At 52.1% G+C, this 22,194-nt stretch overlaps 9 protein-coding genes across 9 annotated transcripts; 7 read left to right on the top strand and 2 right to left on the bottom strand.

Moving 5' to 3' along the window:
* Positions 1 to 25: 25 nt before the first annotated feature.
* On the bottom strand, positions 26 to 2,434 carry ASPSYDRAFT_38198 (uncharacterized protein). Its single transcript, XM_040845665.1, has one exon. The coding sequence runs from the start codon at positions 2,038 to 2,040 to the stop codon at positions 94 to 96; it is 1,947 nt and encodes a 648-aa protein (XP_040707413.1). The 5' UTR covers positions 2,041 to 2,434; the 3' UTR covers positions 26 to 93.
* A 309-nt stretch (positions 2,435 to 2,743) lies between these two features.
* ASPSYDRAFT_38194 (uncharacterized protein) lies at positions 2,744 to 3,566 on the top strand. The gene is made up of 3 exons (XM_040845663.1): positions 2,744 to 3,207; positions 3,262 to 3,455; positions 3,531 to 3,566. The coding sequence occupies exon 1, from the start codon at positions 2,845 to 2,847 to the stop codon at positions 3,157 to 3,159; it is 315 nt and encodes a 104-aa protein (XP_040707412.1). The 5' UTR covers positions 2,744 to 2,844; the 3' UTR covers positions 3,160 to 3,207; positions 3,262 to 3,455; positions 3,531 to 3,566.
* A 369-nt stretch (positions 3,567 to 3,935) lies between these two features.
* ASPSYDRAFT_38192 (class I SAM-dependent methyltransferase) lies at positions 3,936 to 5,254 on the top strand. Its single transcript, XM_040845662.1, has one exon. The coding sequence runs from the start codon at positions 4,286 to 4,288 to the stop codon at positions 4,949 to 4,951; it is 666 nt and encodes a 221-aa protein (XP_040707411.1). The 5' UTR covers positions 3,936 to 4,285; the 3' UTR covers positions 4,952 to 5,254.
* Positions 5,255 to 5,854: 600 nt separating this feature from the next.
* Positions 5,855 to 8,333, top strand: ASPSYDRAFT_25664 (uncharacterized protein; the record flags this gene model as incomplete). The annotated part of the gene is made up of 5 exons (XM_040844190.1): positions 5,855 to 5,882; positions 5,950 to 6,300; positions 6,391 to 6,617; positions 6,665 to 7,192; positions 7,254 to 8,333. The coding sequence occupies 5 exons, from the start codon at positions 5,855 to 5,857 to the stop codon at positions 8,331 to 8,333; spliced, it is 2,214 nt and encodes a 737-aa protein (XP_040707410.1).
* A 321-nt stretch (positions 8,334 to 8,654) lies between these two features.
* ASPSYDRAFT_83656 (uncharacterized protein) lies at positions 8,655 to 12,731 on the bottom strand (the record flags this gene model as incomplete). Its single annotated transcript, XM_040851252.1, has 1 exon — positions 8,655 to 12,731. One exon carries the CDS (start codon positions 12,729 to 12,731, stop codon positions 8,655 to 8,657), a length of 4,077 nt encoding a protein of 1,358 aa, XP_040707409.1.
* Positions 12,732 to 13,141: 410 nt separating this feature from the next.
* ASPSYDRAFT_246145 (uncharacterized protein) lies at positions 13,142 to 15,120 on the top strand. Its single transcript, XM_040844144.1, has 3 exons — positions 13,142 to 14,444; positions 14,500 to 14,580; positions 14,635 to 15,120. Exons 1-3 carry the CDS (start codon positions 13,551 to 13,553, stop codon positions 15,034 to 15,036), a joined length of 1,377 nt encoding a protein of 458 aa, XP_040707408.1. The 5' UTR covers positions 13,142 to 13,550; the 3' UTR covers positions 15,037 to 15,120.
* Positions 15,121 to 16,670: 1,550 nt separating this feature from the next.
* ASPSYDRAFT_25661 (uncharacterized protein) lies at positions 16,671 to 18,169 on the top strand (the record flags this gene model as incomplete). The annotated part of the gene is made up of 5 exons (XM_040844189.1): positions 16,671 to 16,860; positions 16,949 to 16,968; positions 17,023 to 17,059; positions 17,118 to 17,185; positions 17,240 to 18,169. The coding sequence occupies 5 exons, from the start codon at positions 16,671 to 16,673 to the stop codon at positions 18,167 to 18,169; spliced, it is 1,245 nt and encodes a 414-aa protein (XP_040707407.1).
* Positions 18,170 to 18,452: 283 nt separating this feature from the next.
* On the top strand, positions 18,453 to 21,162 carry ASPSYDRAFT_25660 (PQ-loop repeat-containing protein; the record flags this gene model as incomplete). Its single annotated transcript, XM_040844188.1, has 3 exons — positions 18,453 to 18,841; positions 18,947 to 19,252; positions 19,863 to 21,162. The coding sequence occupies 3 exons, from the start codon at positions 18,453 to 18,455 to the stop codon at positions 21,160 to 21,162; spliced, it is 1,995 nt and encodes a 664-aa protein (XP_040707406.1).
* Positions 21,162 to 21,716, top strand: ASPSYDRAFT_245870 (uncharacterized protein). The gene has a single exon (XM_040844142.1). The coding sequence runs from the start codon at positions 21,342 to 21,344 to the stop codon at positions 21,657 to 21,659; it is 318 nt and encodes a 105-aa protein (XP_040707405.1). The 5' UTR covers positions 21,162 to 21,341; the 3' UTR covers positions 21,660 to 21,716.
* Positions 21,717 to 22,194: the final 478 nt, after the last annotated feature.

The following is a 22,194-nucleotide window of genomic DNA, read 5'->3' as shown; positions in this document are numbered from 1 at the left end:
TGGACGATCAAGCTTCATGAGGTCGTTTTTTTGTTTGTTTCTAGATGTGTATTGTGTGTGCAAGTCGAGCCTGATCGTGCAGTAGGTAGGCAATCATAGCTTCCAGATACCGTCTGCTTGGTTGGCGCTCGCATTGTCTGCGAATTCGCGCAGGAAGCGACTGGACAGAATATCGCGAACGGTCCAGCGTCTGCGATAGTTCATTTCCAGGCATTTCGTGATGAGCTCAAGGGCATCGCGACGTGCTTCTGAGTCACTTCCATCGCCCAGTACAGCGTTTTTATCCCAGATTCCTTCCCGAATGTTGGATATCAAACGGGGCTGGAACGTGTGCTGGAATGGCCGTGATCCGACGAGGAGGGTGAAGACAATGACTCCAAACGCCCAGATGTCCACTGAAGGATCGATTATTCCAGAAGACGAGTTTAGTAATTCCGGGGAAGCGTATTCGAGGCTCCCCGCGACGCTGGTGCTGGATTCAGAAGGACCAATGTTTCGAAGTGGTGGACGGTCCCCCTCATATTCGTATGAATCGGGCTCATCGTCGTTGTCTGTGTTGATCCATTCCGCCATTCCAAAATCACACAGCACGAGGTTCGAGGTTTTGGTGCCATCCGGCAACTCAACTGGGTCCAAGAGACAATTCTCAAGTTTTATATCCCGGTGCACCACCCGAGCATCTTCGTGTAAATATCGCAGGGCGCATGCAAGTTGATATGTATACTTTTTTGCGAGTTTCAATGATAGAGTGCGGTGGCTTTGTCGGTTTTGGCGGATTAGGTGGAAGAGGGTACCGCCAATGTGTAATTTCGTGAAGCAGAAAGTGGCATAATCAGTCTCGTAGACTGCGTCAAGCGACAGCACATTCGGGTGGCTGAGATACCGCCAAACGCGAACCTCGTGGTCGAACTCAGCCTGAACAGCATCATTCTCCCTTTCACTTCTTTCAGCAAGATGTTTTTTCACGATCTTCACAGCTAGTCGTCGAGTCTCGCCATTTTCTTCAACCTTATAAGCCTCTTTTACAACACTGAAGCCTCCAGAGCCGATGGCCTTTCCGAGAACATAGTCAGTTCCAACCATTTGACCCTCATCATCAGGTTTCGGCGGTGGCTCTTCCCGTGTGCTCCACATGGAGAGAAACGCGCTTGCTGGTGATTTCCCGCTCGAGGCCGTGGATCGGCGCGAACGTGCCCCTGTAGAGCTTCGATACCGCGCTGACTTGCTACTGAACGGGGTTCCGGATGTGCCAGACCAGGAGGCGCTGCGGTCTTCTGGGGAATGGAACGTCTCTGTGGGGGACGCCATGCAGATGGGCGATAGCATACTTCGAGTGCTTTCCGGAGGGGTTTGCACTTCATCCATGACGGGGGACATGGTCGATACAGTGGTAAGCGACGTGGGGCGGTCGATAGAATCGTTGTTAGGGCTTCCGGGGAGGGCCTCGCGTGACAACCTGGCCGGGGCAGTTCGCCGGGACTGATGTCTTCTGGGGTCGGGACTGAATCCCAGATTGCTGATACCGCTCGCAACGTCATCGTCATCCTGCGGAAGCATGTTCCGGAGGCTCGATGTCTTCGGCGGTTGGAACCCTCGTGCTCGGCTTAGCCTCTCACTCTGTGATAGCTGCCCTTTCAGAGATTGCTGGTTCCTCGGAGTGATGGTGATGGAAGGATCAAAGTAGTCGATAGACGACTTCTCCTGCTGGAGGAACGAGTCAAATGGCGACGAGGCACCCACATCCTCTGGATTGTGAGGTATCTCATCTTGACTTGGGCTGTCATCATGGCGCGGGACTGAGATGGGGGGTGTCGAGGAGTGAAGGCTACTCAATACTCTGCTTTCTTCATCAGTACCGCAACGGTGTGCGTCATAATCGTAAGAGATGTTGGTACGGTCGCCCTCGTTACCAGCTCGATCATCAGTCTCTCCCCAGTCTCCGTCTCGCTCTCCATCTCGCCAGCGATTTCTGGAAGCATCTTGAAACGAAGTTTCGATCCTCAATCCGTGCGACTGGTTGCTTCTATGTGCAGTCGCCATGCCCTCATGGAGAGCACAAAGAAGGTCTGAGTAGGAGGAATGGTATCATGAAGCGGAAGAGGAAGATGAATTCGATGTAAATTTGATGACGCGCGAGAGGGACGAAAAAGATGCAGGGAAGGGAAGTTGTGGAAACGGAAGAGTGGGTGATGTGGAGTATCTGCTGCGTCTTATCGACTATCAGAGGCCGATCGAGGCAAACCTAAACCCGAACAGTGATGGGGCTGGCGGGGATGAAGTAATGGTGGAGGACAAATTTATAAAAGAAAGCTTTCTTAGTGGAAGGCAGAAGCTGGACTTTTTTTTGACGGAGTTCGTGGAAGAGAAAGGGGAGAAGCGATGAAAGAAGATGTTGCACGATCGAGTAACGCCCATCGGGAGAAAACGGGAGCGCTCTTGGTATAAAGAGGGGAAGTCGAAGTTACTTCATTCCTCATTAGTAATTCCGGTGTGTCTGCCTTCCAGTGCACGCAGGATCACTATTTGACCCCATTACTCAAGTCTATTATGTATGAGCTTCTATGAGTTTGATCGTTCAGGACCCCTTTATGTACGGCGACGTCATCGCATCGCCTTATTCATACTTGATGAACGCTTGACGCCCTCCCTGCCTGACTCGGCCCAACCAGAGGCTGCGTTAACTGCAGCTGCTCGGATAATCAATACTAATATTATTTACTTCATTATTAGTTGACTCACCGTTGTCGGGATCAACGACCGTTGCGCCCACCTGGACCCGGGCCCGCTCTCTATTTGTCGCCCTCTGTCCATCCACCACGGCTGTGCAACAAGCCAAAGCTGGGGATGACGCATCTAAATGTGGCAAAAAAGGCCTTTGTTGGAGTGTGTATTATCCTTGAGGTGCTTTGTATTTCTGAAGGAGTGCAATCCCTGCTCTACCATGATCCAATGGAGGACCAGGGAAAGGATGCGCCTCTCTCGGCCCTGGAAATACCGTACTTTTGTCCAGTTGCGGTTTCCAGGCTTTTGGTCAATTCCAGAATGTTGATTCGATGCGCTGACAGTTCTGTCGAGGATGACTCAATCTTATTGATCCAAGTCAGATTCTGCGATCGACTTGGCGACGTGCTATTACGAAGCCAGCGGCAACTTATTTGAACATGATCTCGGCGAGCCAGGCTGTCAAAACCACCAGGCTCGATATTTGTTCGTAGGAAATCTTGAAAAGCAGGAGAGAAACCAGGGTGACAGTTCTGATAGTGAAGTCCATTCCTAGGCGATTCAGTCTTTCTCAAAGAAGTACTAACCGGAAACCTTTGCTTCCGTTCGTTCAACCGAGGCTCTCGTATACCATGTGGTCCTTTCGTTTTTGGTACCCTAAACTTACAACATCGTGTGCGAAGGCGTAGATATGTGCGGAAAATGAAGCTGGTTATTGAGTACGCCTGTCAGAAGTGAGCATCAGCATGGTCCCGGCTCAGCCGGATAGCCCCAGCGTCTCGGCAGATAGTAATACCGGATATATCCAGAAAAGAGATCAAGACAGTGGTTTGGAACGATTTAATTGGATGGAGGGGTTGGCTGAGAGAAGACTGACGGGTTCATGTCCTGCACTGACAGTGGGGAGTCCAGAACAAGCCATAACGCTTCAAAGTTGCCATTATCCTCCATCGCAACCGTCATGGACAATATAGCGCCTGGTTGACTCTAGTCTCCAGCAAACGTAAGCCCCGGAGTCTAGGCATTAGTTTTCTCTAGATCGGGCTAAGCGGTTCCGACTCGAACTTTGCAGTTTCTGCGAGATTGAAAGGCTTGATGGCCTTTGGGCTGCCACCAACTCCACATAAGCCCCGCTAGCACAAGGCTACTCTGGAGCTACGGTTCTAGTTACTTCACCCACAGTCCGCACAGTATATTCTGAAGTGTATTTCATTAAACAACCAGAAACACTCGTAGCTCTTACTAGATCCACTGTTGAGTATATTTAAACCAAAACTATTCCACGGCTGTTTCAGGCAGTTCTCGAGAAGTTCGTCAACCGAAATCCATTATGGCAGACCAGGACACGAAGCCCGAGTGGTACCAGGAAGATGTCAAAAGCATTAACCCCGATGCTCAAAATCTATTAGAGAACTACAGCGGTTTTCAAGCCGACGAAGTCCTGCCCCATGTCTTGTCGCTGGTTCGTCCACTATCCGTCTGATACCTAGCCCATCCTTTACTGTACTAATCCCGCCAGCGAGCCGAAGCATTCCGCATCCATCACTATCCTTGTATAGGCCAGATGCGCTTCCTCTCCTTCCACATCCCACGCCACCCACTCTTCGAGCGTGTCCTCGAGCACCTCCGCAACAATCCCACAGCCGGCTTCCTCGACGCCGGCTGTTGCTTCGGTCAAGAGATCCGCTACCTAGCTCACCAGGGCATCCCCAGCCGCCAGCTCTTCGGCCTTGACGTCGAACAGGCATTCATCGACCTCGGATACAAGCTCTTCCGGGACAGCGACCGCCTAGAAGCAACCTTCGCTTTGGGAGATCTCACTGTAGACGACGATGGCAGTGAGGCCCTAACGCAGACTCTCGGCGGGAAGGTCGATATCGTCTACACCAGCTCGCTCTTCCACCTCTGGGACTACGGGGTGCAGCTGAAAGCTGCGACGCGGTTGGTAAGTTTGCTCCGCGACCAGGTTGGGGTTATGGTTGTTGGTCGTCAGCTGGGTAGTATTTTCGCTGGCGAGTATCCTCTCACTGGATTTAGTGATGGAACGCAGTACCGCCATAACCTTGAGTCTTTGAAGGGGTTCTGGCATGATGTTGGGCAGGCTACTCAGACTCAGTGGAAGGTAGAGGCAGTGTTAAAGGTTGAGGATGTCGTCCAGCAGAATTTGAAGTCAAGCTGGGGGGACTCGAACATGCGAATGATTTGGTGGAGTGCGACGAGGATTGCATAGTCATAGTCAAGGCTCTGGCCAAGGTGTTGGATTTGAAGATTTGGTAGCTATGTGTCAATTAATTAGTACTTAGTATAGAGCACTGGGAATGTTTGCAAATTTTCTGGAGTAGTAATTTTAAGAAGTTCGACATATATTGTGTCCTCCGCTTGATTCTGTGCCTACCGCTGCGGGGACAAGCACCATTCTTGGCCAGAATCTCAGACACAAGCCAGGCAAGAGTATCCACAAGTTATTGTTAATGACAATTATATGTTAAAATGGAAAAATAAATTAAGATAGAAAAGGAACACTCGTGCGGCGCGCCAAACGCAGTCACATGCATGGGACTTGGCAAGGAACAAAGCCTAACACTAAGCCCAACGCGGCTAGCCAGGAGCAGCCCCAGGCAGCCAGGCACGGGGCCCTGGTGGATAAGCGCGCGCAAGGAGCGTTTGATGATTTGACTGGGGCTTCTCTTTAATCTTAGAAAGTTAGACCTCCTTTCTGAGTGACTCGAGAGTCTGGGGAACTCACCGAGCTTCACTTGCTTCACCGCGGGTCTTTCTGCTTTTCGTTCTTTTGTATTTTCTCTTCATTGAAGCTTTTTTCACTTTTTTCAACTCCCGGAACACTCGAATTTCGTCCTGTGGCTCGAATCTCCTGTTCTCCGATTGTTCAACACCCCCCGCCGCTGGTCGTGGCATTCATTCGTTTCTGCCAATTCATAAGAAGTTGGTTTCGATATTTGTGTGGCTCGCCCCTTTTACTCTGGCTTCTATTCTCTTGCGCTTTTTCGCGACCCCTCCCCTTTCACGCATCGGAAGCTGTCGACCTGCGCTCGTTCCCTTCCATGTTCCGAGCTCCTGAATTTCCTCCTAAACGTGCTTGAAACGTTTCGCCCAACACAACATCACCGCAAACATGGCGAGACCCCGGATTGTGCGAGCTGGTATTTACCACTATTTCCTGCCACATCGACTCGGTAATTGGCGTTACTGACTCGGATCCCTAATTAGATACGCTTGACCTCCAAGACCATGATGCTCCCTCCGCGAAAGATCACGCAAAACCAGCGCCCACAAACGAAACCGGCCTAGCTCCGCACCAGGAGCAAGAAGTTCGTATTGCCGATCATGATTCCAAAGCCGAAATTATGCAGGGCCCTGATGGTCGTGGTTCGGCCGCGGATGGATATGATGGCATTGACATGTATGATGATACCGACGACATTCAGATCGGGCTGGGTGTTCATAGGGACGACTCTGATATTGGGGATGGTGAAGATGGTGACCATAGCGATGGCGATGACGATTTGTTGGATGATGAACTCATGGACAAAATCTCGAGCTCCCCTTCAATCGATGACGGTATGTTGTCACATTTTCCTTTGGAATTGTGCAATACGCAAGACAACTTTATCACGATCGTTTTTAGATAACTGTGGCTGACTTGAGTAGATGATATCAACTTCGAGTTCGTTTATGCATTGCATAACTTTGTTGCGACTGTGGACGGCCAGGCGAACGCCTCAAAGGGTGATAACATGGTACTTCTGGATGACAGTAACAGTTACTGGTGGCTTGTTCGGATTGTGAAGGACGGTAGCATAGGTTATTTGCCCGCTGAGCACATTGAAACGCCAACAGAGAGGCTGGCCCGGTTAAACAAACACCGAAATGTGGATGTACGTTTCCTGCCCCTCAGCACAGCGAGCCTGACTGACAAAACCAGCTTTCTGCGACAATGCTTGGTGATAATTTGGAGAAGTCCAAGAACCCTCTGAAAAAGGCGATGCGCCGCCGAAATGCGAAAGCTGTCACATTTACTAGCCCGACGTACATTGAAGCTTCCGATGTTGAATACTCGACTGAAGAAGAGGTTGACGATGACGACGATGTTTCATTCACTGACGAATACGCACGAGAGGAATACGAGCAACGTGAAGAGCAGAATGAAGATATCGTTGTCGAACCCCTGCGGCCCAAAGCGCAACGCGATAAGGGTGCCGAAGAGGCACAGACTGTGCAGGGACCGGAAGAGCCTGCTTCTGCTAGCCCGGAGAAGCGGCGGACAAGCCAAGAGATATTTGAACAAGAAGAACCACTCTCCCCTACATCTGAATCTACCGTCAGCCGGTCAAGAAATGGCACTATCAGAAACACCGACTCATTCTTCAAGGACGATGCTGCAGAGCCCAAGAAGATATCTCTCACTCCAAACCTACTGCGGGATGAGTCTGCGGCGAATGAGCCAAGAGAGGTATGTACAATTTGTTATTTGCTTTTGCTTGAGTAAAATCTAACTGCTTCGGTATCTTTAGCCTCGCATTAGTTTGGAGACACTCGACAAAGTCAACTCCAACGAAAAGAAGGAAGAAAAGAAGCGGAAGGAGAAGAAACCCGGGATGCTCAGCGGTCTTTTCAAGAGAAAGGACAAGAAGTCCAAATCAGCTGACGATGAGGGTGAAGACATGGAGAAACACTCAGGTGAACTGTCCCGAACATCCTTGGAGTCCATGGGGTCGCCCGAGGCGCGCTCTGCGAAGCAGGCTGGACCACAACGGCAATCTAGTAAGCTTCAAAAGCACGCACCGGAGGTCGTTGCAACTCGAGACCCAGCAAAGGAATTAGCGCTAGGATCGCCGATCCAAAAGGAACGAGCACCGCCAGAGAACCAGAGACCGGACCAGACGATACGTCAAGTGGTCCTCGACGAAGTGGAAGAGATAGCTGGGACCTCACGTTCCAAGCCCCAGGAGCCAGAGCGGAGCATGTCGAACTCTGTCCGCATACCCAGTCCTTCAAAGAACACAATGTCGCCAACTTCACCAACATCGCCAACATCGCCAACCTCGCCCATGTCACCAGTGTCGCTGGTTGAAGAACATATGGATCGGCAGATCCGACCCAGCCAGGTGACTACTTCGCATTCTGTAACATCACCACCGCAGAAATTTGCCCCAACTCAAAACCGTTACTTGGATTCACCTGTCAGCTCATCCTCGCCTTTGGGAAGCCAGCGCTCCCCTAGCATGCCAGGACTGACTCTTGACCTGCCGGCTTCCGGAGATCAACTTACCTCGCCTGATTCGCCTCCCATATCTCCTGCTGACACCACCGACAGTAAGCGGGCCGAGGAAGCTCCGACACCGTTTGAGACACCTACTCCGACCTGGAGTGATGCCAGTCTGCGCTCGTACTTGGAAGACGAGAACGAGCTTCGCGATCTCTACGTTATTGTTTATGACAACACAAACATCCCCCCTGCCGGCCCAGAGCACCCGATTACTGGTAACTTGTTCAAGGACGAGAGCAAGAGGCTGCGGGAAATGAATAGCCAGCTAGACTCTCTGTTATCTGACTGGGTTAGCCAGAGGGTAAGGAAGACAGCAAACCAATGAGCGAACGTGTTGCATTGGCCGAGCTTTTTGCTTGTGCATTTAATATGAGACTTCACTAGTGAAGCCTGGCATATGACTGATACCTATTTTTTTTTTTTTTCTCGCCTTCCGGCCAAGTGCTATGATGTGCTGGACGCATGTATCTGATTATTTCGTGTTGACCTTCTTTACTATTTCTTTTTTTCTTCGTGTGCTATATTACGGATACCAATGCATTTGCTATTCACTACCTCAAGACCGTATTATATTCCATATTTGCTCCGTCAAGGATAGCCGTACAGTATTTACATACAACAAGTAAGTATGCCCGATCAATTATCATTACAATCCCCATCCCTTCGCCTCGTTCATGCGCGAATACCACTCTTGGACATATGGAATCCTCACGTGCGGTCCATACAGTTCGACCTCCCACTGCGGACTGGGCGCAGGAAGCCCCGTCTCCTTCAAACATAACTCTCTCAACTCCTCCAGACTGCCACCGCGATCGTACTTTTGACTCCCCGCACCTCGAGCATCCGCCATACTCTTCCTCAAAGCCTCAGTCGCACTCTCATCCACAGTAAGGTCCTCAGAATTGACAACCACACCGTAATTCTCACGCGCACCGTCAATAGTTACCAACCGCCGACGAACCTCCAGCGCGACCTTCTCCGCAGGCCTCGTCAACGGATCCCCAAGCCCACCGCCTCCCCATGTAACCCACTCAAGAAGATCACCTGGGTCGACCCGAACATGATCGCACTTCGACGGGAGGACCTCCACCGGGGGCGCATCCCACGACTTCGAGTACCGATACAGAACCTTCCTCGACCTCGCCCCAGGTTTCCCACCACGGATCCCCCACGGCTTCGTGAACCACCGGTCATCATGCAGACTGAACTCGCCGCGCGACAAGAACCGGTAGTGCGTGCGCTGCGCGTTCCCACCACGGTAGAACCCTGCCCCGCCGCTATCAGGGACACTCTCGTTAGCTTCAATGCGGAGCGGGTAATTCAGCTCGATGATCTCCGTCGGGATGGACTTGATTGCCGGGAACAAACAGTGGCAGTCTAGACCATCGCCGGCGTTGCGCCCCGGGACACCCCCGAACCCGATCTGATATAACTGGTACCACTCGCCGTCTGGCTTGTATCCGGAGTAGAAGAAGTGCGGGGAGTCGCTGAACCCCGCCGCGGCCGCGTACACGGGGTTCCTTTGCCCGATGAGCGCTTGCATGACGTCCATTGTGCGGCCCATTAGATGTGTGCGGCATGAGATGGGCGCCGGGCGGACGGGTTTCAGGACAGTGCCCTCGGGGATGTGGATGTCGATGAGGTCGTGGAAGCCGTCATTGATGACGGTGCCTGGTGCGGCGGCCGCGATCATGTAGTAGCCAATGAACATGCGGAACATGGTCTCGGAGAGGTAGAAGTTGATGGCGTGGTCGCTTTGCGGGGATGTGCCGGTCCAGTCGAAGAGCAGGCGGCTACCCTCGATCTTGGTCATTGTGCAAGTCAGCGCCCAGGGCCCGATGCCGTGGCCGTCGTCGTCGACGAAGTCGGTGAATGTGCTGGGCTGGTCGCCGAAATCTGTGTCGATGATTTTGCTCATTGCGGTGCGGTTGCGCAGGAGGAGCTCTGAGCAGGCGGCGAGGTAGATCTCGCATCCGAACCGCAAGATCAGCTCGCAGACTCGGCTGGCCGCTGTTCGGCACGCGGTGATGATGGCCATCAGGTCGGACCTGTACCAGTCGGGCTGGCGCGAGTTGCGGCAGAGTAGATCGACTAGGTCGGTGTTCATGGTGCCCTTTGCGTAGAGCTTGATGCAGGGGATCTGGACGCCGTCGTCGAAGATGGATGAAGCGTTGATGGACATACTGCCTGGGACGATTCCGCCTACATCGGTCAAGTGTCCAAATTGCGACGCCCACCCGATGAGTCTGTGCTCGTGGAAGATTGGTAGCAGGACAATCACATCGTTCAAGTGCGTTACGGCTCCCTCGATCATGTAGGTGTCGTTGGTGATAAACACATCGCCTTCCTCGATCGTCCCCTTCCATGCACGGAGGAACTGGGTGATGAAACTGCCAAACTGACCGACCAGCATCTTGCCGTCAGCAGTGGTGATGACGTTAAATTCATCCTGCTGCTCGCGGATCGCTGGCGACATACTACAGCGGAGCATGAGGGTATCCATCTCGCTGCGGATGGAGGCCAGGGCAGAGGCAACAAGCGTAGGGATTAGTGGTGTCGACTGCACGATCTCTAGTGCTGCCTCTGAAGTCTCATCCTTTGTTTGCTCTCTCACCGTGTCATCACTAGGGCGTATAAGTATGTTCCCGACCGAATCAACTTCACCATAGCAACCCGGGAGGATCAGGGTGTTGCTGTCCGTTTCAGTGATGATGCAGGGTCCGTCCACACGGACACCCTGGAAGCTTACTTTCTCGCGATCCCACAGCTTGGCCTCCATTGTCTGTCCCTCTATGATGATATTCTTCTTCGAGACCAGTGCTTCGGCAGATGGCGCGCTTGATCCGGCTTTACTGAGCTGCGGGATGTCAATGCCGGGAGTCGCATCGACGGCGACAACTTCTAGGCGCATCAACTCGAGCTCGAAATTGGGAAGACAGTACTTGAACTGCTGATCATGGAGCTGGTCGAACTTTGCCTGTAGCAGCTCTCTCCACGGGCCGTCTTCCAGCAGCAGATCTTGAGCTTCTAGCTCGACCGTCAGGTTCAATGCTTGACCGCGGTATCGAAGGTCTAAATGGTAACCGATGTTCAATTGCATTTCTTGGTTCGAATTTGAACCCTTCATCGTCTCTTTGCAGGTCTGCTCTAACTCGTCAAACCGGTCTTTGACCTGTTGGGAAGTTGTGGCCGAGAGCAAGCGGATGTAGGACAGCGATTGAGAGTGGCTAAGCCTTGTAGTGGCATCACCTAGGGCACACAGAGTCCCTGGAGATGGGGGCACAATAACGGGCCAGGCCCCGAGTAGCTTTCCCACGGCGTTTGCATGGAGAGGACCTGCACCTCCAAAGGCAACTAGGGCAAACTCCTTCGGATCATAGCCCTGCTCGACAGAGACTAAACGCAGCGCCCCGTACATAGTCTCGTTCACTAGGTTGACAATATCTTCGGCGGTTTGGGTTACAGATAGTTTCATCTGCTTCGCTATCTCGCCAACCGCAGCCAATGCAGCTTCTGCCTGTAGGGTGAATTCTCCCCCAAGCAGGTTCTCTGGCAGGTACCCCAGCACAAGGTTGGCGTCTGTGACGGTGGCTTCACTCCCGCCCTTGCTGTAGCAGGCAGGTCCTGGAATTGCGCCGGCACTCTCTGGGCCGACTCGCATCGTCTCGGTGATGTCCATGTATTTGGCGATGGACCCGCCTCCTGCGCCCACAGTTCGAATGTCAACAGCAGGCGAGCGGACTGTAAGTGAGCCCACCACCGTCTCGCGACGAAGCTGTGGTCTGCCCTGGTGGATAATGGCAACGTCTGTTGACGTCCCGCCCATGTCGAATGTGATCAAGTTCTTATAGGGAGTATTTCTCGTGACAACGTCCGCAACACCTTGTACACCCCCAGCGGGACCGGACATCAAAATATTAACCGGCAACTCCCCCGCCAGATCCAAGCTCGTTAACCCACCGTCTGACTTGAGAATACGGATGAGATCCCCGTCGTCTGCAAGCAATTTCTGCAGATTACTGAGATAGGTCTGGACAACAGGCTTGACAAGCGCATTGGTACACGTTGTAACCGTCCGCTCATACTCGCCAACCTCTCTGAGAACATCGCTCGAGCAAATAATGGTCGTGTCCTCACCGAGCACTTCACGAACCACACCCGCAACCTTCACCTCGTGCTCATTATTAGCGTGCGAGTTCAGCAACGAAATCGCCACAGCCTCGGGCTTTTCCTCACCAACCCACGCGCTCAAATCGGCCCTCAGCGCATTTAAATCAACCTCGTCAACCGTCTCCCCATCAACAGACATCCGCTCCTGACACTGTATCACCCTTTCCAGAGGCACAATCGGCTCAGGCGGGGTATAATGCAACCAAGCGCCCAACCCCCCGGGGATCTGCGACCTGCGCACGGCCAGGATATCCTTATGCCCAGCCGTAACGATCAGCCCCGTTCGCGCGCCCTTACCCTCGAGCACGGCGTTCGTGCCGACCGTCGTGCCGTGGTGGATGAACTGAAACTTGCCGTCCCAGGCGAAGCGGTCTTTGAGGGTCTGTTGGACCTTGCGGATCCCGTTCTTGATTCCGATGCTTTGGTCCGGGATGGTGGTGGGGACTTTGGCTCGTGCTATTTGGTTTTCTGGTGTTAAGGCGTAGACGTCTGTGAATGTGCCACCGATGTCGGCTCCTAGACGGTAGCCGTCTTGGAGCGTGGTAGAGGGCATTGTCAATTGAGGTGAGGTGAGTGAGGAGATATGGTGCAAGCGGCAGAATGAGAGATGCAATACAGGGAAGAGGGGCAGGGAAGAAAGAGAAGGGAGTAGAGGGAATGAGGGGCAATTGATGTCGTGTCTGTTGGGGGGCTACGGAGTACAAGGTACGTACTCTACTGTACCGGTCGTCGTCGACTGCGACGGACCGCGTTGAGTTCCACCATATCTGTCGCTGTCATTGATACACCCCACGGGAGATCCTTCGCGGAGCACAAATCGGGATGCAGCATCGGGCCAGGTGTGGGTTGCTCTTAATTGAGTTTTCGCTAGCAGCTCCCACCGGAGCTATGCAGCCAAAGATAGGATAACGGTTGTCATTATCTTATCCGAAACAGTTTCCTGTCGTGTCGGTCTCGATCCCTGTCTAGTTTCTACCCGGTTACTCGGCAGCAGGCGTTGAACCCGAATGCAGTAATGTTCGCTGATTGCGCAACCGGAGAGTCATGAATAATGATTCTTTGAGGGCCGCAGAGTTCTTAAATTTCTTATCCGCTGCTGTCCAGGCCTGGAAAGAGTTGGAAAACCCCCGGCCAGGGGATGCATTAGTGTGTGATCTGCTTGGCCTAGTCGCTAGGCAAGCGGGCGGGAGTTGCCAGGCAGGGTTGCTCTCTGTACTGGTGATTCTGGCTGCTGGTCGCAGTGTTCTCCTGGTTATCATGACTTTTGCTGTTATAAAGGTCGTCTTCGTCTGTTTTTGGTTCCAGCGGTTTTGCCAGTTTGTTTAACTGCCCTTCCCAATCTCTCCTAAGAAAACCATCACCACCAACAACAATGCGTGATAAGGAGCAAGCAAATACTCTCGAGGCTTATGTCTCTGGGAATGCAAGCCCTCAGTCGGTGACCCTGGAGGAGGAAGGGGAGGTGTTCAAGAAGACAGACTCGGGGGTCAACTTTCGCAAGGTGGGCTGGTTCAATGCGACTGTGATTTTCACCAAAATCCTCTTCGCAACAGGCGTGCTCTCGCTTCCATCAGCACTGTACTCACTGGGAGCCGTGGGCGGTTCAATTAGTATTGTGGCCTGGGGTGCATTCAATACCTACTGCTTCGTGATCCTGGGCAACTTCCGCAACAGACACCCGCACTGCCATTCCATCGCGGACATGGCCGAGTTTGCGGGGGGCGTTGTCGCGAAGGAGGCTGCAGGACTCCTGTTCATTATTGGCTACGTATTGGTGACTGGCAGTGGCATTATCGGTGTCTCTACTGCGCTGAACGCCCTCTCGCACCATGCTGCCTGCACCGTCTGGTGGTCGCTCCTCGCAACAGTGGTGATTGTGGGCACCGCTTCGATCCGCAAGCTCGAGCACGTCGGTTGGCTAAGCTACGCGGGGTTCTTGTCCATCTACATCGCCGTGTTGATTGTCGTGATCGGAGTGACTACTCAAGACCGGCCGGCGGCTGCACCGCAGGAGGGGCCATACGACCTGGGCTATGTTAATATCAACAACCCCGGGTTTGCTGCCGGGATGGTCGCGTCCTGCACGATATTTGTTTCTTCGGCTGGCACCAGTGCCTTCTTGCCGGTTATTTCGGAGATGCGCAACCCGAAGGACTACAAGAAGCCGCTGTATGTATGTATGACTTTGGTGACGGCGTCTTACCTTGCTTTCAGCTTGGTCGTGTATCGGTGGTGTGGGATGTGGGTGGCCAGTCCATCGCTAGGTGTATGTTCTCCCTCTTTTTCTTCTGAAGAACAATTAATAATTTGGTTGCGTTTAGAGTGCCGGACAAACGATCAAGATGGTTTCTTATGGTGTTGCATTGCTCGGGCTGATTGTCAGCGGCACCCTCTATTTACATGTAAGCGCCTTTCGCCTTTGCCATTTCGCTTTTAACCAATTCTGTCTGTATCAGGTCGGTGCGAAGTATGTTTTTGTTCGTATTCTCGGAAATACACGCCACCTGCAAGCCAACACTGTTGTGCATTGGGGTACTTGGTTAGCCTGCACGACGCTGCTCGGCGCGTTGGCATTCATCCTCGCCTCATCAATCCCCATCTTCAACTATCTCATTTCTCTCGTGGGATCGGTGTGCTTCGCACCTCTCGCCATGAGCCTGCCCGGTTGGTTATGGCTGCACGACCACGGCCACTACAAGAAGGGACCCCTGATGCAGAAGATCACGTACATCCTGCACGTCGGTATCGTGCTTCTAGGACTGTTCTTCTGCGTCGGAGCAACTTACGGCGTTGTCATCCAAATCATCGATGCCTACGCCACCGGACTAATTGGTAAGATCTACAGCCCAGAACCATGAACTGAATCATGACTGACAGGGCAACTCACAGGATCGGCCTTCAGTTGCGCGGATAATTCGAATTCGTCGTAAAGGCAGGAAGATCTCTTCCCACTGCGTCGGGAAATCTGACACCCTCTCGGAGTAGGAGTAGTCTCTTGAGAGAGGAAAAGGGGCTCAACCAGCCTTCAGCAACAATACACAATGTTATACGAAGTAGAATTCCATTGTTCATCCTTTGCGTTCAGGGGACAAAAAGAAAAAAAAAAAATAATAAAATAAAAAAGCCCAATCCTCCTCCGGTCTTTCAAAAACCAGTGGAACCAACCAGAGACCCATAACTGGCCATGTCTCTGCATCCGTCGTGGCCAGCGGAAAGCCCTAATTCGCCAAGAACAAGCCGCCAACGTCTGCAGCCATTCCCGCCAGAACAGGGGTCTCGAATCCTTTTCCACCCAACCCCGGTAAACCGGCCCGCATCGCGCATCGGCGCCTCTGTGAAAACTGAAAATGAAAACTGAAACACGCTGATCAGGGTACTTTTTGTTGCACGAACGGTCGAACGCCGCTGTCGCCAGGCAGAAGGATTGCGATCCCCGGCCCGCACTATCCGTGCCGTCTGGCATCTGCTATGGTTGTCTGAGTTTGATCTGTCCAGCGTCCAGCCAAGGAATTTAAAGAACCCCGAGGGAAATTATGTAGGAATATGAACCCGGCTCAGCGGCGCGCGCCGGCTATATCCCGGGCAAATCGTTAAACAATCGGGGCTTACCTGCCGTTCTTTCTCTTGGTTGCTGCTATTGTTCTTTCGTAAACGCAGCGGGAGCCGGGAGCCGGGATGGCCGGTGGTCGATCGGGACTCTCGTAGTTATGCTATATGCTATGCTCTGCTGGGCCACTGTGCAGATTGCAGATGGGGATTGATACATCCAGTTGATCGCTAATAAAAGAATGGCTTGCAGTGCATAACGGGCTAATCTTCCGTCCTCCTCCTACCGGCTGACCTGCCTATAGGCTACTCAGGAGTAGGATTTACAAATATCGCATGGAAGACGTTGGAGAGAGCACGTCGGCTGCGTTTCCCAGAGCACTTCGGCTACGTTTCCGAGAGCTGCGAGTGAGACATACTCCTGGATCTGATTGATATTCAGTCAACGGTGTAAGGATTTTGGGGCTGGGGCTTGGGAGGAGGGTAGGATTGCCAGTACTATTCGCGCTTATTGCGTGGATCATGGAGCCGATCCTGCTCTCTGCTGAGCCGGCTGCTGCACACTGTGACTATGGAGTTCCTGGCTTTGGCCGGAGCACTTGGTGCTTGGTGCTTGCTGCTCATCGCTGGCCTTCCTCTTCGGCTTGTCCTGGATTATAGGACCCGCAGCTTCCATCTCTCCCTTTTGTGCGACTCCGGTGGAATGCTCTAATCTTTTTATCCATTCTATTTTGTTGTGCATTGTGCGTCTCATCTTTCCATATTGCTTTGTCATTCTATCTCACATGTCGACGACTTGAGGCAATGTCCTAATATCTCGTCCATAGCCTTCCATTAACGTCAATGCTGCCACGACTTCAAAAGTACACGCCTCCCTAAACCCGCTCGAGCTGAGCTTCGCCTCACCACCTTCCAAGCACTCTAGCATTCTTCAGAAAGATACATGATGCCCGACTCCAGAGAACCAGCAATCCCGGCACCCCCGGGCGCGGTATCCAACCTCGATAACCCAGAAGATGTACTACATACGGTAAACCTCGCAACCCAGGTGGTGTGCATTATCGTTGTGACGATTGCAGTCGGGACGCGGGTTGCTGTTAAGGTGCGACTGAGGAATGGGTTGGGATTAGAGGATTGTGAGTATTCCTGGTACTCGGCATTTACCATGGCTTGGAAGTGTATCGCTTTAAGGCATTTGGCTGACCATTGACTATTTCCTTATAGATACGACGATTACAGGATGGGTAGGTTGTTTTCTAGCAGACTGACGGGTTGTGCTCATCCTATGTTTGTGGTAGGTGTTATTTATTGGCTTCTGTGCGAATATGCTTGTGCGTATGTAACGCATCTTCTACTAATATTCAACTGGCCTGTTTCATATCTAACAGAACAGTCAATGCCTACGGTGGAGGCTACCACGCCTGGGACGTCTCCAAAGACCAGTTCATCAGCTTCCAAAAGGTAGCGTACGAAGCAAACAACAGCTAAAGACACATTAATTAATTAACATACCAGGCCTCCTACGCCGTAACCCTGCTCTACGTCCCGATGGTCTTCGTGATCAAACTCGCCCTCCTAACAATCATGCTCCGAATCTTCTCCCCAGACCGCCAGAAGGTAATGATCATCTACGCCAGCATCACAATCCTCCTGCTGTACTACATCCCCGCGCTCTTCATCAAGATCTTCTTCTGCAAGCCCATCTCAACATACTGGCTCGGCCCCGACGTAACCGGCGGGTCTTGCCTCGACCAGCGCAGCGTCATCATCGCCGACTCGGCTATTAGTATCGCGAGCGACCTGTGGATTCTGATCCTGCCCGTGCCGATGCTGTGGTCGCTGCAGATGTCGCTGAAGAGGAAGCTCAGGGTTGTAGGGATTTTGGGCGCTGGTGGCCTGGCGACCGGGTTCAGTGTTTGGAGGCTTTATATGATGGTGGAGGAGTCCGAGACCGCGGATACGACGTGGTTTTGGATTCATGCGGTTCTGACGGCGTACGTTCCTTTCTTAACTAACCCAAAACTTGATTTGAGACATGGTTCTGATTTATATTCGATGTATAGAAACGCCGAAGCAGGAATCGGTCTCATCTGCGCCTGTCTCCCAGCCCTAAGCTCGTACATTGCGTCTCTCAAGTCCCGCGCAGACAGTAGCTATCGGAGCTACAAGAGCCACGAGCTGAGTAGTTGGAATAAGCTGGGGAGTTCGAAGAAGGGGAGTGGGAACCACAGCTCTGCGTTTCCGCCGACGCAGACGGATCAGGCGTTTTTGATTTCTACGATTGAGGCGGAGACTTCGTCGGCTGAGTTGAGGAGGGAGAGGGAAGGGGGGAGATCGCCGACGAGGTCGAGTGGGAGGGAGAATGAACATGTGCAGGGGAATAGTGATGGAGGGGTGATTCATAAGAATGTGGTTGTTGAGCAGAGTTATGAGTATGTGAAGTGAGCCCTAATCTGCCAGATAATGGAGGGGACAATGCTGCTGCACTGGTGGATTCACTTGATCTGATGCATATAATGGGATTCTGAATACCGAGAAAGAGCTTCTTTGAATAAACAACAAAGACAATAGAGGTAATTTGTATTATTGGCTGACATAAATACGCCCTCCTTCACCTGCTTCAGGGTCCATCAGCACGTTCCTTACATTCTCTATCGCCGTTTTCTACAGGTTACTACCAGATCCTATCGTCTTCATCGAAAATCCATATAACGCCTTCACATTCAAAATGTCGAACCCTTTCCGCCAGTCGCAGCCACACTCGAGCTCAAAGTCAAGGTCGAAGTCAACGTCACACCAGTCTCGCCATTCGAACAAGCACTCGACCCCCAGACATTCAGCCTCTAAACGCCCAACTCCCGGAAGCGGCGATGCTTACTATGACCCTGGTTCAGTGCAGAACCCTGCATACGGCAACGGTAGCGGCTACGACCAGACTGGCGAGTACTACGACGAGCAGCAATACGCGTTCGACCAGCAGCAATGCGACCAGGCAGACTACCGACAGTCGCACCATCTGAGTGCACCTGTTACAAAAGGCCATGACTGCAGGCATAAACACAAGCACGATGTCTACTGCGACCCCAAGAACCAGCTTCCACAGAACGCAGACTATTAGTACGTATACAATACACCCAGTCAAAAACTCAGTCAAAGACTCAGTCAAAGACTCAGCCATAAACTCAGTCATGCCAGATTGCGAAGCTAACTAGTATTCCGCAGTGAACCCAACGTACATTTCCAGTCTTCCAACCCCGGGTCCGTTAATCTGGATGTCGATATCCCACAGGGACCCGGTGGTACCGGAGACGGTACCCGCGGTCCAGGAGGTGCAATGACCGGCGGTGCGGCTGGATATTACCTTGGACACAAGAAAAGACACGGACTGCTGGGGGCAGTCGGTGGAGCTATACTGGGCCATTTTATCCAGGAGAAAGGGAAGAATGGACGCGGGATTCCACCGCCCACTTCAGCTGCAGAGGGAGGAGAAGAGTACTATGAATATGACAGACCAGAGCAGTGGTCGCAGTATGGGTCTGATCGGTCGGCTGGGCGTCGGTCGAAGCACCACCGTCGCCATGGGGGTCGGCAGTGACTCGGCACGAAGGAGAGAGGGAGATTTTGGACTGTGTTAGTGGTTGATGAATCAGAGCAGAAAAGTGATTTCCTTCGCGTGTTTTCCAGCAGAGTTGTAATACAGTAAGCCAGTAATGGCTGCTTGGCTCCAATTGTAGGAGAGTAGAATCATGACTAATCCGATTAGGGTTAGGTGTATGCCTGGCTGCCTGAACAGCAGCCAATCACAGGCGGCTCCGGGTGATTATCAGTTCTTCCCGATTTGGACTCTTATCAGCCCGCGATCTCTCGTGACCAACTGAAGGGGGATGACTCGACGCTCCACGAATGCTGCGTCTCTCCTCATGATTTCTCTTTCTCTCTCTCTCGTCCTCTTCCCCTCCTCTTCTTCCTCACTCTTTATACTGTCGTCTTTCATCTAGACTCGCTCTTTGTTAGTCGCCTCCGCCTTTATCGCTCGTCTCCGCAGCGTCTTATCGCCGTCCTGTCGCGTCCGCCATTCTGCCCGGGTTTCGATTGAACCTCCAGCTCCCACTCACGTACACTCTGATATAACCTGAAGTCTGGACATGTCTCCTCCTTTAATAGACTATGTCGCCCAATCTCTTCCACAGCACTGTGAGCCCACGTCGCCCTTTCTCACTACGATCTCGTCCTATCTCCACATATGTCTCCCCACCCCGCTTGCCCTCCTCTCGTCGACCCTCGGCACGCTGAGCATTGTATCATGGCTGTTTGCCCAGCTTCCTCAGATCTATAAGAACTTCCAGCTGCAGTCGACTTCTGGGCTGTCTATATTTTTTCTGATTATATGGTGCCTCGGTGATATGGGCAACCTGCTCGGTGCTCTTCTTACTCGGCAAGCCACCTGGCAGGTGATCATTGCGGGCTACTATGTGTCGGTCGATATAGCCCTTGTATTCCAGTTCTTCTGGTACACTCATTACAAGGGACGCCGAGGCGACGACTATACTGCTATTTCTGGTCGGGATGATGACGGCACTGCGCCCCCGAATGTCCTCGAGGCTTGCTCGTTTTCCGAGGACGATTCCACCGTGTGCGGTCCGTCACCGCAAGTTGGCGCTAGTTCAGATTCGAAGAATACCGGCGATATCAAAGACCGATCTGTCGGTACCATGAACAACGTGTCATCATTGTCTTATTCAAGAGAGAAGAAACTGAGTTCTTCTCGGCGATCTATTGTTCGATCCGGCGGCGGCCTGAGCGTCCAAAACTCCGCCGCACGAACTGTGTTGCTAGCGTCGATGCTTTGCGCTGTGGCCGCCAACGCAGCCCCGACCGATGTTGATCCACTGCCGCCTTCTTCAGGTTTGACCCTTGAATTCCTTGGCAGCATTTTCTCCTGGATGTCCACGGCTCTATATCTCGGCTCGCGGCCTCCCCAGCTATACAAGAACTACTGTCGCAAGAGCACCTCGGGCCTGTCCCCTTTGCTATTCATGGCTGCATTTAGCGGGAACTTCTTTTACTCTTCATCTCTCTTAACGAATCCGAACGCTTGGTATGACCTGCCTCCATACGGCGGCGGCGGATGGGCAGACGCAGACGGCAACGATCGCGTGGAGTGGGTGACGCGCGCCATCCCCTTCTTCCTCGGCGCCTTTGGTGTCCTCTTCTTGGACGGCTTCATGGGTGTGCAATTCCTCATGTACGGCACTGAGTCTGATGAAGAATCCGTGCTCGAGGTTGAAGACCCCAAGCGCGGACGAAGCCGCTGGAAGCGAGTCCACGGGTGGATGAGAGGCTGGATCCCCTCGCCCGTGCGCAAGCAGACTCCTGAGTCCAGCCCTGAGGGCCAGGCTCTTCTTAACGAAGACCGACAACATTATGGTGCTGTTTGATGCATTTAACCAACTACCACCAACTGTTGTCTCACGCAACACTTACGAAGTCACGACCTATACTTGCTTTTTCTTGCTTCCTTTCTTGTTTTCTTCTGTATTTGGTGCTGTGTCTCAATTAGCAACCGGGTATTCCTTTGAATGAACCTCATTCTGTCGTCTTTTGTTTGAATCCATCCATGTTTCTCGGGCTTAGAGTCAGATTTCATTCCTGCACGGTGGTGCATTGCGCTGAAGACGGACGGCGCGTTCGACATAGATCTATCTTTCCCTCGTTGGTTCTGCTTGTATCAGACGGGCTATACATTTATCATACACCGGCGTTGACTTCCTATTTGTCTTTTTTTTTTTTTTCCCGTCCGTTTTGCGTGGTTTCTGGATGTACCTCGATTAGCTTTTCTTTTGCATTTGCCTTTGCTTTTGTTTTTGGATGGCATGGCATTGGATTCGGGGTATCTACTACGCACCTACCTACTCTTCAGTATAGCAATGAATAAACTCTATTAACAAATTAATTAACGATTCCATGCTATAGTTAACATATGTCGTTTATAAGTACTTAGATCGTATGGTTGATATTGAACATACCTGGTAGTTTGAACGCCACACCATTCCAGGAAGGAACATTCCGGAAACGCAGTAGCCGTGCTATGCTGGTGTCAGCATCTATACTCTATAAAACCCTGCCAAGGTCTAAGAATTGGTAACGACCATCAACTGTCTAACTCCTATGCTTGTCGAGTAAGGAGGGTGTGAGGCAGTATAGCAAACCGATTAATTATTACAAAAGGCTCCGAGAAGATAATGAGACATTGAATTAGAATAATACTAAATGGTAATAATAATCCAGTGACTTCAAACGATAAGCGATCGTCGAAGGCTATCCACGTACTCCCAACCCGTGCATGAGTCTCATTAGGTACAGTAGTTGAGCAACCCAGTATGTAAACAGTAACCAGCGAGGGCTCGCCTCTAGCCCCCAGCACTTGGTAGGCGGACACGGCCCGGCAATGGTGTCTATAAATAACAACG

Source organism: Aspergillus sydowii (assembly GCF_001890705.1).
Source record: "Aspergillus sydowii CBS 593.65 unplaced genomic scaffold ASPSYscaffold_1, whole genome shotgun sequence".
NCBI classification, from domain to species: Eukaryota; Fungi; Ascomycota; class Eurotiomycetes; order Eurotiales; family Aspergillaceae; genus Aspergillus; species Aspergillus sydowii.
The sequence above is the reverse complement of the archived record's forward strand: the minus strand, read 5'-3'. Positions and strand labels throughout refer to the sequence as shown.